General features: G+C 46.6%; 1 protein-coding gene across 1 annotated transcript in view; it reads right to left on the bottom strand.

The window, feature by feature from the left end:
- Positions 1-120: 120 nt before the first annotated feature.
- The window catches only part of MYO1H (myosin IH), a 60,927-nt gene continuing 44,709 nt past the window's right edge, over positions 121-16,338 (bottom strand). The window contains exons 19-31 of the mRNA XM_010379539.2: positions 15,221-15,334; positions 13,107-13,183; positions 11,599-11,667; positions 9,518-9,602; positions 8,326-8,485; positions 7,326-7,409; positions 6,439-6,532; positions 5,869-5,924; positions 4,868-5,003; positions 4,202-4,269; positions 3,956-4,053; positions 2,864-2,963; positions 121-1,324 (exon numbers count right to left, since the gene is read on the bottom strand). Of these exons, the coding sequence (XP_010377841.1) occupies positions 1,301-1,324; positions 2,864-2,963; positions 3,956-4,053; positions 4,202-4,269; positions 4,868-5,003; positions 5,869-5,924; positions 6,439-6,532; positions 7,326-7,409; positions 8,326-8,485; positions 9,518-9,602; positions 11,599-11,667; positions 13,107-13,183; positions 15,221-15,334 (1,165 nt within the window). The 3' untranslated portion in view covers positions 121-1,300. The remainder of the gene's footprint in view (positions 1,325-2,863; positions 2,964-3,955; positions 4,054-4,201; positions 4,270-4,867; positions 5,004-5,868; positions 5,925-6,438; positions 6,533-7,325; positions 7,410-8,325; positions 8,486-9,517; positions 9,603-11,598; positions 11,668-13,106; positions 13,184-15,220; positions 15,335-16,338) is intronic.

A 16,338-nucleotide genomic window follows, 5' to 3' on the forward strand; every position in this document is an offset into this window, starting at 1 on the left:
AAAAGGAAGTCTTGGGGTCAAAGGCTGCCTGGCTCCTGAAAAAAGGTGAATCAGCTGGTGTTACCACTGATTTACTATTATGGGGCAGACGGCTTCAGTTCACCAAACCCAATCCTTTGACACATCTGAGTTCCATTTATTTAAAGCAAAATTCAAATTTTGCAGCTTTCGGAAATTTCCTTTAGTCTCAGACCATGCACAGTAAGTCATTGAGAGGTTCTTGGAAGCTGAGACTTGAAGCAAAACCATGAGGCTAATGGATTGAAACAAGAGTTCAATTCCCACAGCATGTTGCTGGGCACAAAAACATCACCTAACTTCTAAATAAAGACCAAAGCACTTCTCATATTAAACACTGAAATAAATGAGCTATACATATATTTAATTAAATTAAAAATAAGATCATTACCTAAGTGTTGGTGAATGAGTGAGGGTGGTTGTAGCGGTGGCCGCATCCATCAGTGAATAAACGCTTGCAAAGGGGAAATTATAAGGAGCCCCTCCCCAGTGACAAGTATGACGGGCTCCCTACATGCTTTTGTACTGTGGCATTTATTGTCCATTTGTGTGCTCATATGCTTTATATCCATTTTTATTTTACAATAAAATTGGTATTCATTCATTCTCCAACCTGCATGCTCAGGGTTGCAGATGGCCAGAGCCCAATCGCAGCAGCTCAGGGCACCAGGCGGGACCCACCCTGGACAGGATGTCCTCCTCTCACGGGGCTCACTCACGCACCCACACTCACTCAGACTGGGACTGCATAGACGCACCAGTTCACCTGACACATACACCTTGGGTACGTGGGAGGCAACCAGAGCACCCAGAAGAAACCCAGAGACGTGGGGAGAACGTATAGACTCCACCCAGACAGTGGCCTTGCCCAGGAATCACATGTCTTATCAACATAATGAAATGTTACTTGAGAACTTACTGTACACAGGATTGCATCATGTCTCGGGGCAGCTTGACAGAGGTAGAGAATCTTGCCCACCCTCTAATGACACGTTGGAGTGCCCATTAAACATAGGTCCTGTGGAGGGTGTTTAGAATCATGCCTTTGGGTGACCTGGGGTCTGCGTCCAGAAGGTGACAATTTAATAAGGTGCCACGGGGCAGCTGAGAAGCTGAGGTTAGGCTTTGGCCTAACCCCCCTCAGTTTCTTCAGATGTGATCCGTTAGTGCTGCGGGCCTGGTTACTTGAAGAGGTAGCCAACTGGATCCAATCCCTGCTTCCCCCGTAATTTCCTCAGTTGGAGCAAAAATGGCGGTGGTCGAGGTCAGATGTCATCCTCTATCAGGACTTCCTCCTGACCGACACCTGGGAGAGAGTCACACTTCAGTTTACAGCCCTGCCCCCCTCCCTTTGCTCAAAAGGAAACAGTTATCACCTCAACTGTCACCATTAGCAAGGTGGGTGTGGAGGGCCTGTGAGAAGCCAGTGCCACCTCCCATGAGACAAGCCAGACTTAGAAACTGGCGCATGGAGGCCTGTCAGCCTCTTCAGCCAGAACCAGTCAGGGAGGAAGACAGACTCCATGTGACTCCAGAGGAGAGAGACACAGTCTCTAGGGTGTCACTTTTAAGACAGCGTGTAAACTAAAAAGACACCTTATAGTCTATATCCAAAATGGTCCTTATTTTAACTTGTCCCCAAAGGAGATCATTGTGTCTAGGGGCAATTATTTTTTAATCTACAAAATGATTTTATTTTTTTGAGACAGAGTCTCACTCTATCACCCAGGCTGGAGTGTAGCAGTGCCATCTCAGCTCACTGCAACCTCTGCCTCCCACGTTCAAGCAATTCTCCAGCCTCAGCCTCCCTGAGACTATAGGCATGCACCACCATGCTCAACTACTTTTTGTATTTTTAGTAGAGACAGAGTTCATCATGTTGGCCAGGCTGGTCTCCAACTCCTGACCTCAGGTGATCCGCCCATCTCGGCCTCCCAAAGTGCTGGGATGACAGGTGTGAGCCACCGCACCTGGCCTGCAAAATGACTTTATAGGTAAGTCCACTTAAATTTAAATGTGTATGAGACACTCCATGTTCACAGACCATTTTTAAATTAATTTGTATCAAAATTCTTTGTATAATACAAGAAACATTTTAAAGATATAGCCCCCTCTGCTTTTAACATGTCGTTTTTCAGCAAAACTGGATCAAAACAAGCTCCATGTACTACCTGCCAGCGAGGACCACTGGGACACTCAGCTCAGCAGCCCAGTATGGGCACAGTCAGGGAAGGCAGCATACTTGTGTGCTCAGGCTAGACTTCTCTCTAGCATAGCCATGGTTCCCAAACCTCTGTGCTTGTTAGACCCCGTTTTATACCAAAGGTATTAACATGGGCAGCCTTTGACACATGTATTCCAAAAAGCGAGTTTATATTTTCTTACATTTTTTTATATATTTCTTACATACTTTTCTTACGTTTATATTTTCTTGCATCCTGAAGCCCAAGCCACACCTCCAACCAATTAAGTCTCAGTATCTGGGTGGGACACAAGCGCATTGATTTCAATGTGGAAGGAAGTTATGGATAAGCTACTATCATAAGCATAAAGCCTTCATCCAGTGAAAAGGTAGACTCTGCTATTTGAGAAGTGTCTTATGTCAGTTTCTGGTTCCCTGACAACTTAACAATGGTCAGCTTTTCTTCTTTTCTCATTCAGTGTTTAGACATATATATCTCTATATCAATTTCTTCCTGTCTTACAGATGTAGAATTAGGAATAGAGGGCAGAAATGAACTATTAATAGCTTATGAATCCAGTCAATCTATAGGACTGAAATTGGTAGAACTTTAACTTATATTCTATAAAACAGCTTACTTCCCTCCCAGAGACGGCCACTCACCACTGTTAATTGTCCATTTTTATTTTTATAGATTTGTTCTTCCGGTCCAGTGTCGAAAACTATTGTGCCTTCTTTTCCCGGACTAATAAAAAACTGTAAACTTAAAATACACAAAGTGACACATTACTGACATACTGTATTTTCTTCTCTCAACCTTTGGTCTGCAAAAGAAATTCACTTATGAAATTCTACTAATTTCAAGATCAAATTCCTGTTTTATTACAGTGCTTTATAGCATATTTGAGGAAAGGAAGAATGCTGTTGCCACAGCTGGGTAACCTACATGTTTCTGTAGTTACCATGAAATCAGCTGAGCACATTCAGTTCTTCAGAGGGCCAGTGTGATGTCTGCGGAACTACTCCCATGTCACACTGAAGCTCTGAGGGGCTGAGTATTCCCTCAGAGGTACAGCAACACAAAGACAACACATTTCAAAGCACTCAACTCTCTCTCCTTATTCCACCTACAAATGTGCTCCTCTGATTGTTAAAACTTGGAACAGCACAGGATGAGGGAAAAGAAACAGCTCTCCAGCATATCCTGCCTTCACTGACTTCATTTCTCTGGAACCCAAGATCACAGGGATGAAGACGGAAAAAAGTTCTTTATGGGAGGGGGCGAGGATGTAACACTAGAGGCTTGTTTCTCACCCCTTACTGGTAGAGATGGTGCTTGATTATGTTGGAAGCAGGAGGCAACCAGGAGTGAAAATAATATTTGTATCTTCCCTGATCTGTAATATATTTTTTTTTTTTTTGAGACATTGTCTAGCTCTGTTGCCCAGGCTGGAGTGCAGTGGTGTGATCTTGGCTCACTGCAACCTCCGCTACCTGGGTTCAAGTGATTCTTGTGCCTCAGCCTCCTGAGTAGCTGGGATTACCGGCGTGTACCACCAAGCCCAACTAATCTTTGTACTCTTAGTAGAAATGGGGTTTCACCATGTTGGCCAGGCTGGTCTTGAACTTCTGGCCTCAAGTTACCTGCTCGCCTTAGCCTCCCAAAGTGCTGGGATTACAGGCATGAGCCACCATGCTCGGTCTTAAACACTGTGACATTGAATTACTTCCCGAGCTGAAGATGACACCACCTACCTTCCTTGAACAACATTGACAATGTTCTCCTTCTTAACCAGCATGACGAGTTTAGTAACTGCTTCAAACATGTGTCCACACTGCAAAACGGCATCCCCCTGGGGTGGGGAGGAGACAAGGCATAATTTCAGTATTCACAGCTTAAAGAAACAGACACACCGACAGACAAGTTTCATGGTGGTCAACTTAACATTTTGGCAGTGTATCGTTTCTGTCTTTTAGTAGAGACTGGTGGCTGATAATTACCTTTTGCTTGTCGTCTGGTGAAACATGAATGACTAAGATTCCGTCTCTCAGATTGCTGGTGGAGACACCTTAAGACAGATCCAGAGTTAGGAGCCAGGAACTAGATAGCTTGACATGAGTCAGGAACTAGATAGCTTGACAGAGAAGAAGAGAGACGCCCAGGGGCTGCCCAACCCCACGCTTCATTCTCCTAGCTGGGCCCAGAAGGATGAAGGGCATACTTTAGAAATCAGCCTGCTAGTGGGCTCCGATCACTGTGGAAGAAGACTATTGCCCAATCTGGGTACTTGAGTAAAGTGGTGCTATTAATATTTATGCCAGAATAAGGGGTGCAGTCCAGGCTGGGCAACGCCAGGGGAGGAGGGCAGATGGTTTCTTTGTTTTGTTTTTTTGTTTTTTGGGGTTTTTTTTTTTTGGAGCCGGAGTCTCACTTTGCCGCCCAGGCTGGAGTGCGTGGCGCAGTCACAGCTCACTGCAGCTTCAAACTCCCAGGCTCAAGTGATCCTCCTGCCTCAGCCTTCCAGTAGCTGAGACTGCAGGTGTGCATCGCTAGCCTGGGGTTTATGGGCACCCTACACTTGTGTTTCCCATTTGGGAGCTTCATGACTGGCCTTTCTAGTAGTTGAGTCGACTCAGTGCATTGTTTTAAGATTGCCCATTTCTTACCTTTGAGAGCTGAGTACTCTATTTTCTGTTTGATTTTGGCAAGTTCCACCACGTAAGCTGCTTTCTGAGTAAGAATGAGTTGCCGCTGCCGTGCTTTGAAGCCTTTTCTGTCATATTTAATGACCGGGACACCATACTACAAGGGGAAGGTGACTTCATGGTGGGGAGGCGGGGCAGACTACTGAGTTTCTTGCTACTCAGACACCAGTAAAGTGATGTCAAGCATTCAGAGAAGCTCAAATAGATTTAAATATATATATACGTAAAATTATATATATATTTTCTGGCTTTCTGCATGGTGGGGAGTTTAATTCCTAGCTCTGCCTAGCTGCGTTGCTCTCTGAGGAAGTCAAGGCTATGGCTACCTGCCTTGCAGGTCTGCTCTGATGGTCAGAGATGAAAACTTTCACAGCCACAGTGTAATCCAATCCAGTCACAGTGGCTTCTATTCCCCAGGGAACCAAAAAAAAAAGTGGGGCAGAGCAGACACTGGCACACACGATCACCAGGACTGCACCTGCTGCTGTGTGCCAGGCAGCAGCCTGAGCACCTCTCACCCACCGACTCATTCATACTCTCAGTAACCCCATTATCCTCATTCACAGAAGATCAGAGGCACCAAGAGCTTAAGTGACCTGCCCAGGATCTCATGGCTGCTGCGTTCAAAGCCAGCGTCAGTGCCCAGGCACTGTGGCACACTGCGTCTCGCCAATACGGGGGTGTTTCATGAATAAGTTCACAGCTACACTTCACTCAATTGTGTTGGAAAGCAAACCGAGACAGTTTCTAGGGTGACGGGGGGATCATGAGAACAGCAGCCATTATCTAATCATCACTTGTTCCCCATCATCTTAGTTAATACCCAAAGCCTCACAGTTGAGAGCCCCGGCTGCCCAGCTGCCCCTGCATTTAAATAGTGCGCCCTTTATGGAGAAAGCTGACCCTGCTCTTAGACTTGATGAGGGAATCCTGTGTGAGACTGAGGACACACATCGCCTTACCTGGATTTTCTCATGGCTAATTAGCTGAAGCACTTTGGGATTAATGTCTCCTTCATCTAGAGAGGGAACCAGAAGGCCATGAATCATCACTAAAATACCAATCCTGCGGAAAAGTCACTGGTATCAGCTAGCTTTGTTATGCACCTCTGTGCCAAGATCTCAGCTGGGGAAATAGTCAGCAGGAAATGCTGCAGAGTTGAGCATCTTCCTTTGACTTATTATTGTTTTTTTTGGAGACAGAGTCTTGCTCTGTCTCTCAGGCTGGAGTACAGTGGCATGATCTCGGCTCACTGCATCCTCCACCTCCTGGGTTCAAGCGATTCTCCTGCCTCAGCCTCCCGAGTAGTTGGGACTACAGGTGCCTGCCACCACACCCTCCTAATTTTTGTATTTTAGTTGAAATGGGGTTTCACCATGTTGGCCAGGCTGGTCTCAAACTCCTGAGCTCAGGCAATCTGCCCACCTCGGCCTCCCAAAGTGCTGAGATTACAGGCATGAGCCACCGCACCCCACCCTTTGACTCCTTTTAGAATTGGAAAGCCAAATACATAGGCTGGAAAACGTACTTACTTATCCGACTGTTGGCAAAGGGTTGATTTAAACTTTCAGTGTAGCCATCTTTCCTTCCCCTGAAGATTTCACTTGTAACTACCTTTTGCTGCATCTGGTAATACACAATTGAAAGTATAAAAATGGTAGCCACAGGCTTCTTTGGGATAGTGGAGCTCTAGACCTGTTGATGTCACATCCTTTTTTGGATAAACTGTGGGAGCCTTGTTACCCTGGAGCATGCAAGTCAGAACACCTTCCTGGCTTTGGCCAAAATGCCCTAAAAGTCATATTGGTAGAGACTGGGTTGACATTTCTGCTTGTTCCCTTACTACCTTCCTGAAAGTAGATTTTTCAGCGTTCCCAGAGCAGTTTCTTGTAGATCAGGGATTGGGAAACCACAGCCTGCAGGTGAAACTCAGCCTGCAGGCGAAACTCAGCCTGCTGTCCATTTTTGTAAGTAACGTTCTATTGGGACAGAGCCATGCTATTCATGCACACATTGTCCATGGCTGCTTTGTCACTGTAGCAGCAGAGTTGAGTAATTCCAACAGAGAAAGGCCACAAACCCTGAAATAGTGCCCTTTACGCAAAAGACCCACAGGTTAGCACAGTGAAAAACAGATCTCCAGCAGAAAGGGGTCTACGTTCTCTGCTCCCGTGGATGAATGGCAGGAGCCATTGCCATCGTTTTCCCATGGTAACCAAGGGAGCCATGCTGACTACAGTAACAGCTGGCATTCATCTAGGGCTCTCTGCTGGTCTACCTGCAATTATCTTGAACATTTCAAAGCATGGGACCAGCATGACTCCCTGCTTATAGGTGAAATGGTGGATGAGGAGGACTGACACTCAGGACCCACTCTCACCCCCTCCACCACCTGCCACTGCAGACATCATGTCCCTACCATTGCTTTCCGCTCAGCTGTGATCCCCCGGCAGTACTTCTGCACCAGGTTCCTCACGCACATTTTCCTGAGCAGATCTGATGCCTGTGTGGAGAACATACTTCTTTCCACTTGCCTCACTCACTCCCTGTCTGGGGCTGTGGCAATCAAAATGAAGCTTTTAAAAAAACACTGCTGGGTTCAGTTTGATTTCAAGCACAGTGTTAATATTTTATATTTTATAGTCAGAGCAGCTAACCAGATCCTCTCCCAACTTTTTGCTGTTGCTTAACTAATGATTCTCAAACTTGAATATGTTTATGACTTTCCTGCAGAACTGGCTATAATGAGATTCCTGGAGATTTTGACTCAGTGGGTCGAAAGTAGAGCCCAGGAATCTTAGAACAGCCCTGCCTCTAAGTTCCAGACACAGAGGGTCCTCAGACCATCTCTTGAGATGATTCTACGTAGGCTACGTCAAGAACAGAAACCATTTGAAAGTGCTCTGTCAGCCGAGCGTGGTGGCTCACACCCGTAATCCCAGCACTTTGGGAGGCTGAGGCGGACGGATCACTTGGGGTCAGGAGTTCGAGACCAGCCTGGCCAACATGGCAAAACCCCGTCTCTACTAAAAATACAAAGATTAGCTAGGCGTAGTGGCGGGTGCCTGTAATCCCAGCTACTCGGGGCTGACCCATGAGAATCACTTGAGCCTGGGAGGCGGAGGTTGCAGTGAGCCAAGATTGCACCACTGTGCTCTAGCCTGGGTGACAGAGCAAGACTCCATCTCAAAAAAAAAAAAAAAAAAGTGCTCTGTTCAAACAACCTCCAGTGGCTTTATAATGTTAGTAAGGACGTCACGAGTTCTAAGTTCAAATTCTTGTGCAGCATCCTTGGGAAGAAGGGCTTTGCCAGGGCAGCCCTTTCAAGCCAAAGGGAGGCAGCACAAAGACATACGAGAGTTAAGCTTCGTCAGTGCCCGTGTTACTTACAACACTGGAAATCCCACATTAGTCCTTACATTTTCCAAGATGCTAGGAGGCCTCAGCCAGCTCTTGTCCAGGACAGTCTTTGGAAGGTGATACCGGAGATTCAAGATGTAATTCTTCCGCACAAACACGATAAATTCCTCGTTGTCAGGACAGAGGGGTTTGTTGCGATTGATGAATCCCTTGATGAACCTAAAAAGGAAAATGTTTTCTTTCTTTTCTGGACCATTTCTTCACTGAGATTTACATTCTCTTCCCTCTTCTTTGATTCAAAGGAGGCCAAAGTGGTAGAGGCTGTTGAGATGACCACATAGGCCAGAAGCCTGGAATGTAGGCCCCAGGCCAAATCTACCCCACACATATGTTCAGTTTCACCCACATGGCCTTTTGTTTTGTTTTGAGGAGCTTAATTAGTTGCCAATCAAAAAAAGTTAGGAAGTAGTGCATAAAAGCCAGATTTCAAGACTGGGCATGGTGGCTCATGCCTGTAATCCCAGCACTTTGGGAGGCTGAGGCAGGCGGATCATTTGAGGTCAAGAATTCGACACTAGCCTGACCAACATGGTGAAACCCCGTCTCTACTAAAAATACGAAAAATTTAGCCAGGTGTGGTGGTGTGTGCCCATAATCTCAGCTATTTGGAAGGCTGAGGCAGGAGAATCGCTTGAACCCAGAAGGCGGAGGATGCAGTGAGCCTAGATTGCACCACTGTACTCCAGCCTGGGTGACAGAGTGAGACTCTGTCTCAAACAAAAAAACAAACAACAACAACAACAAAACTCCAAAACCCAGATTTCAGTGTTCCCTGAAAATTCAAGCCATCTGGCTACATTTCCCCACAGCAGCAGTCAACTGGAATGGGCTAGTTACTGCCCCACCTTGAGGTGGACTGGGTGTTCCACTTTGCTGCAGTCTCCACCATGCCCTGTTGTCTTATCCCAGCTCATGAGATTCACTCACTTTGCCTGCCTGGCATCAGAAGGCATTTGACTTTGTGACTTTTGAGCCAGGCTAAGAGAAATTCCAAATACATTGAGTTGTGATCACCATCAAATTCAGCTCAGAGCAAAGGGATGGACCTGAATTCCTAATGGCATTCTGAAGGGAGTTTTTCCTTTCTGCACAAATCCAAAAATCACAAAGAACTCATCTACCTCCATGACCATCCCCTGCAGGGCACCAGCGTTTAGTGACCTGTCCTTTCTGTTGTACCTGAAAACTTACTTTCTGATGATCCGCACGGCCCACTTTCTCCTTTGGATTGCCTTCCGAGCCAGAGCCCCACGCCAGTGGGCTTCCAGTTTGATGGCTGAAAGAGTTCACTGCTGGCATTAGAAGGTGAGCACAATCGTATGGAAACACAGAAGGCTTTTCCAGAAGGCTTTATCCATTCAACAAACATCTGGACACCCACCACAACACTCTGTTAGCCTCAGAGATGGAAGGTCGGATGAATGTCATCAGTTCTTACCTGGGAGCATTCAGGCAACAATTGAACCAGGGGGAGACAGAACAGAGGGGCCTATGGAAGATTTCCCGAAATTACATGAGGGAGTCATTTTCCCAGGGTCTTTTTCAGCCACAGCAATGGCACTTGTGATGGTACAGATAAGTCTTACCACCATGTTTAGTCTCACTGGGGTTTACTTTTAGTTGTCTACATTAAAAAATTGGGGTACATAAATTAGGGCACATAAAACTTAGGTTCTGGCTTATTTCCTTTTTTTTTTTTTTTTTTTGAGATGGAGTCTCACTCTGTCGCCCAGGCTGGAGTGCAGTGGTGTGATCTTGGTTCACTGCGACCTCCGCTACACAGGTTCAAGTGATTCTCCCACCTCAGCCTCCTGAGTAGCTAGGATTACAGATGTGCACCACCACGCCCAGCTATTTTTTGTGTGTTTTTAGTAGAGACAGGGTTTCACCATGTTGGGCAGGCTGATCTCAAACTCCTGACCTCAGGTGATCCACCCACCTTGGCCTCCCGAAGTGCTGAAATTACAGGTGTGAGCTACCGTGCCTGGCCTGTTTCCCAATTTTTAAATGCTCTTCAGATTTTTTGATTTTTGAGTATTCAGATTTTTTGAACGCTTTTCTTTTAATCCTCAGAACAGCATTGTTTCATTTACAAAAACAAGCAACTTGAATCAACCCAAATATCCATCAACAGAACAGTTAAGTTGTGGCATACTCATAGCTCAGAGGCTGGCTCACTACAGCCCGCCGCTTGTTTATATAAATAAAGTTTCATTTCAACATGGCCCTGCCCATTCATTTACATATTCTCTAAAGCTACTTTCCTGCTACCATGGCAGAGTTGAGTAGCTGTGACGGAGACCATAAGACCCCCAAGTCTAAAATACTTCCTATAATGCTGACCTCTGCTACAGTGGAATACTATGTAGCTATGAGCAAATGAATAACTTAAATCTACACACATCTCCTGGTTGAATTTCAGAAACAATCTGGAGTGCAAAAATGTCACCCAAAATACCAAGAGTATAGTTTTCTTAAGTTTAAAACATGCCAAATTATAAACAGATTATTTAGAGATATATCCGTAAATAGTGAAACTACTGAAGAAAAACAAGAGAATGATTAATGCAAAATTCAAGAGAGTGGTTACTCCCAAGAAATGTATGCGTATGGGTGGGAGTGTTGTTTGAGAACATGACTGGGGAGGGACAAAAAAAAGGAAGGGCTTCAAGGGACTTGTATGTTTGAAACCTTTTTCAAAAATTATTCTTTTGTTTTTTTTGAGACAGGGTCTCACTTTGTCACCCAGGCTGGAGTGCAGTGGTTCCATCGTGGCTTACTGCAACCTCCGCCTCCTGGGCTCAAACAATCCTCCTGCATCAGCCCTCCAAGTAGCTGGGACTACAGGCGTTAACCACCATGCCTAGCTAATTTTTGGGTTTTTTTGTTTATTTGTTTTTTGGTAGAGACAGGGTTTCACCATGTTGCCAAGGCTGGTCTCGAACTCTTGAGCTCAAGTAATCCACCCGCCTCAGCCTCCCAAAGTGCTAGGATCATAGGTATGAGCCATGGTGCCTGGCCCACAAAATTATTCTTTAAATGTACACATATTGTAGGTCCAATAAAACATGCCTGTGGAACAAATACAGGCCACTATTTTATAAATCTCCAATCAGTAAGGAAAAATGAGAAGAGGTCCCAGAATTGGACCGCAGGATAGCCCCACACCAAGGTTTTAAGGATGAGCAGGAGGAGAGAACTCACAGATGTGCCCCCAGGTGCCAAGCAGATGAGAACGGGAGCAAACTCGTGTGTTTCTTTTTAATTCTTACCTGCTTGTCTTTTTTTCACATATTCTTTCCTTTCTAGGCAGCTTTTGTATGTGGCTTGGATTCTTGCAACTTGAAATAAAACAGATGTTTTGGTGAAAGGGCTTTGCATTTGTGCATCTTTGTGGTTGTGACCTCCAGGGGTGTTTGGGGATAACAGAAGGGGGCATCAAAGGCCTGTGTGTAGTGATGTTTCAGGAAGCCAGTTCAGCACTGCAGACCTGAGAGCTGGCTGGTTACAGACCTGAGAGCTGGCTGGTTACAGACCTGAGAGCTGGCTGGTTACAGACCTGAGAGCTGGCTGGTTACATGACGCCTGGCTCCCAGATGCTGCCTGGGAACTGGAGTTGCCTTCCTGCCTTTCCTTTTCCCAGGGCAAGGAACAGACCTAGTGCTAAGAGCCCCCCAGTTCCATGCCAGGCATTGGGTTTCATTCTCATACCCCAGCCCACAAGGCAGGCATCATCAGCACAGTTTACACATGGGCATGCAGGTTCAGACAGATGGTGAAGACACTTGCTGGGCAACACAGCTAAGGAGGAGCATGAACCCAGGTCTGACCACAGAACTCTCCCTCGGCTTCTCAATCCTGCATCCACCCCCTCTACACAGCAATCTGGGTCCTATCAGAGGCCAAGCTCATGAAGGGCCTTACAGAGCAGCCACGTCCTGTTCCCTGCGAGCCGGTTAGAGATGCTGGCTCAGGCCCTGCTGGCCTAACTATGGCCCTTCAGCCACATCCCCAGCCATTGGTGCCCACTGCTACGGAGGTCAGAAAATGAGACCACCAAGCCTTGAAGCCAGATACACCCACGTTCAAACCCCAGCTCGGCTGCTTACTCGCTGTGTAGCCTTCAACAAGTTATCAACACCTCTGGGCCTCAGTTTCCCTGCATAGAAAGTGAAGACAGTAACACCCGTGTCACCTACCTCATGGGTCTGTTCTCAGAACAGAATGAGACCATGGTATAAAGGACTTAGTGTTCACCTGGCATATGGCAGGCCCTCAAATGACTCAAGCGTGCTTCTTGACAGGCCGGTTACATTTCAAAGGGGACACTCCCTCCCCCAGCAGTTTTGATTTTTTACTTTTTGCATTTCCCCATCTAACTTTTCTCATTGACCATTCCCAACAAACCCCCAGGCTGCAGGCTTTGAAGCTACACTTTCCAACATCAGACACACAGACAAGTGACATTTTGGAAACGTTAATTTAAAGGGACTGGTCTCTCATGGTTTTACACCCCAGTAGTGAACAACAGGATCTGATCCAAACGAGCATTGAGACGGCAGAACAACGTTTATATATCTGCCTGCATCTGTGACTGACCTCCAAGCACTCATGAAAACAGAAATTCACAGGGATTTTATCATAATCCCATATCTCGTTCCTAGTTTCCAAAGTAAATGCTTCTAACGTTATATCAAACACCCATGTTTAAGATGTATCCCCAAGCTCTACTTGTTCATTTCATATTCTATTGAAATCAGGACAGAAAAAGAAATCATACCTAGTTGATGTTTACAAAATTCCAAGGCATCTTCGGTAGCAAACAGAGTTCTGGGGAAACGAATGAATATTTTGGTTCTAAAAGTGAAAAGAAATGTTTTTGTAATTAATTGGTCAGTTTACCATCTAGTGGGTTGAACGGTGCCCCCTTCAAAAATTCATGTCCATGCAGAACCTCAGAATATGATCTTATTTGGAAATAGGGTGTTTGCAGATGTGACTGAGGTAAGGATAGAAATGAGATCATCCTGGAATAGGGTGGGCCCTAAATCCACTGAGAGTGTCCCTATACACACAGAAAGACACAGGGAGGAGCCCCTGTGAGCACGGAGGCAGAGATTGGAGGGACACAGCTACAGCTAAGCAACACCAGCAGCCGCCAGAGCTGGAAGAGGCTCCTGCAGGAATGTGGCCCTGCCAGCTCTTGATTTTTGGATTTCTGGCCTCCACAGCTAGGAGAGAACAGATTTGTTTTAAATCAGTCACTTTGTGATCATTTGTGACATAGTCCTAGGAAATGAATACACCATCCTAACCTGAGGTTGCTTTAAGTTATGTTCCTGGGCTTTAAAGAGTGACGACAAAGAATATGGGTGTTTTTTTGTTTGTTTGTTTTTTGTTTTGAAACAGAGTCTCAGTTTGTTGCCCAGGCTGGGGTGCAGTGGCGCAATCTCGGCTCACTGCAATCCCCGTCTCACAGGTTCAAGTGATTCTCATGCCTCAGACTCCCGAGTAGCTGGGATTACAGGCACCAGCCACCACGCCAGATAAAGAATGTCGATCGAAGCTTAAAAGAAGATCATGCCGGGGCGTGGTGACTCACGCCTGTAATCCCAGCACTTTGGGAGGCTGAGGCAGGCGGATCACCTGAGGTCAGGAGTTTGAGACCAGACTGACCAACATGGTGAAACCCCATCTCTACTAAAAATACAAAAATTAGCTCGGCATGGTGGCGTGCACCTGTAATCCCAGCTACTTGAGAGGCTGAGGCAGGAGAATCGCTTGACCCCGGGAGGCGGAGGTTACAGTGAGCCGAGATTGCGCCACTGCAGCCTGGGTGACAGAGCAAGACTCTGTCTCAAAAAAAAAAAAAAAAAAAAAAAAAAAAAAAAAAAAAAAAAGATCACATTAGCCAGCAGAGAGAAGTTACAAATACTGACCTCACGTTGCCTGCCCCACCCTCAGCCTGGTGAGGGAAAGTTCCCTGAGCAGCCACTGGGGGCAGCAGTGGGTGGTGCCTGATGATCCCACTCTCTCTTGTCCCTGTTCTAATTTATGGAACAGGGGACAGACGGATCCCACCTCTGACCTCCATGCCCTGCCTCCCTCAGGATGTGCTGAGCCTTGCAGAATCCCCTTGGATATCTGGATTGAATAAGTAAGTGATCCTTGGAACAGGCCCAGAATAGGAGCCTAAAGATGGAGAGAGGCCAAGGCGGCCCAGACGACCATGTACAAGCGGGAGTTCGGAGTCGGCGGGGAAAGCTCACGAACAGGGTCACAGGCAGAGATCTCCGGAGCAGGGAAGCCCTGCCTTGGGGAATACATCTTCACGCTGGGGCACCTTTCCCTGCAACCACATTAACCCTGACCAAAATGACCAACAAGGCGGCCTCAGATCTTCCCGATTCATGTCCCTTGAGTTGTGCCTGAAAGCTTTCAATGCGTACGAAAGTTCTCTGCTTATGGACAACTAAGACTCCAGTTAAGAGTTCTAGCACACCATTTCTGAGATGCTACAGATGATCTCACATTGTCTAGGTCCCAATAGCTCCTCTGGCAGGTCACGCGTACATGGAAACAGTGAAAGAATCCAGGCACACAGAGGTTAGGTGGCCCCTCTGCTTCCCTGTGTTTTGCCAGCAAGGAGGCCCATCTGCCGAGCCAGTTTAGTGCGGAGCGTTCCTTTATAACTTCACGGCCTCCCACTGGCAGCACCATAGCTCTTCTAAATAATTAAGAGCTGCATTTACATTGAGTAGATGAGGCATACATCTTGTAAATCTCTGTAAATCCCTAGGAATTGAGTCTCCAGGCTCTAGATGGATACGGATCAATGCACAAACCCTTTGATGTCAAGGGAAGAGACCATTCGGTGGTCTTCTGGTCACTTACTTGCCTAACTTGTATTCCTCAGGTTTGTAGCCGATGTAGTTGATCAGCCGTTCCACGCCCTCTGCTGGAGGCCCGTGCCAGTGCGGCCAGGTGTCTGGGCATAAGGACTTGTACCTAGCAGGAGAGGAGACCGACATGGAGAAGCTGTGACTGTACCTTCCTCTAGCCCTCCCCAACATCCCCGGCCCCAGAAGCCTGCTGAGCGCTGCTGTGGCATGTCAGCCACTCACTGTATGTAGTAGTCCCATCACACGAACTTTCTCGAATTCAAAGATGGGTGCTTTGCAAGAAAGGAAGAAAAGATAAACTGTTTCAATGTAATAGGAAGTTTGACCTGTCTTTGTAGAACAATGACATCATCAGATGCTCAACCCAGTGACTCAGTTCTACTCCTAGGTAACTGTCCAAGAGAAATGAAAAGGTGTCCGAACATTCATACCTGAATGTTCATAGCAGTCACTGGGTGTAGCAGTGCATGGTGCTATGATTCATAATAGCCAAAACGTGGAAACAACCCAGATGTCCATCAACAGAAAACTGAACAAACAAATGTAGTCTAGCACCAGAAGAAAAAGTTCAATGCTTGGGGCCAGGTACCGTGTGTCAAGCTTGTAATCCCAGCAATTTTGGAGGCCAAGGCAGGAGGATCACTTGAGGCCAGGCATTTGAGACCAGCCTGGGCAGACCCTGTCTCTACTTAAAAAAAAAAAAGGCTGGGCGCGGTGGCTCATGCCTATAATCCCAGCACTTTGTGATCCTCAGCAGGCAGATCACAAGGTCGGGAGATCGAGACCATCCTGGCTAACACAGTGAAACCCCGTCTCTACTAAAAATATAAAAAATTAGCCGGGCATGATGGCGGGCGCCTGTAGTCCTAGCTACTGAGGAAGCTGAGGCAGGAGAATGGCATTGAACCCGGGAGATAGAGCTTGCAGTAACCGAGATTGCACCACTGCCCTCTAGCCTGGGTGACAGAGCGAGACTCCATCTCAAAAAAAAAAAGAAAAAAAAAATTTTTTTTTAGCCAGGTGTGGCGGTGTGCGGCTGTAGTCCCAGCTACTCAGGAGGATGAGGCAGGAGGATCGCTTGAGTCCAGGAGGTTGAGGCTTCAGTGAGTA

The sequence above is a fragment of the Rhinopithecus roxellana genome, chromosome 10 (genome assembly GCF_007565055.1).
Source record: "Rhinopithecus roxellana isolate Shanxi Qingling chromosome 10, ASM756505v1, whole genome shotgun sequence".
NCBI classification, from domain to species: domain Eukaryota; kingdom Metazoa; phylum Chordata; class Mammalia; order Primates; family Cercopithecidae; genus Rhinopithecus; species Rhinopithecus roxellana.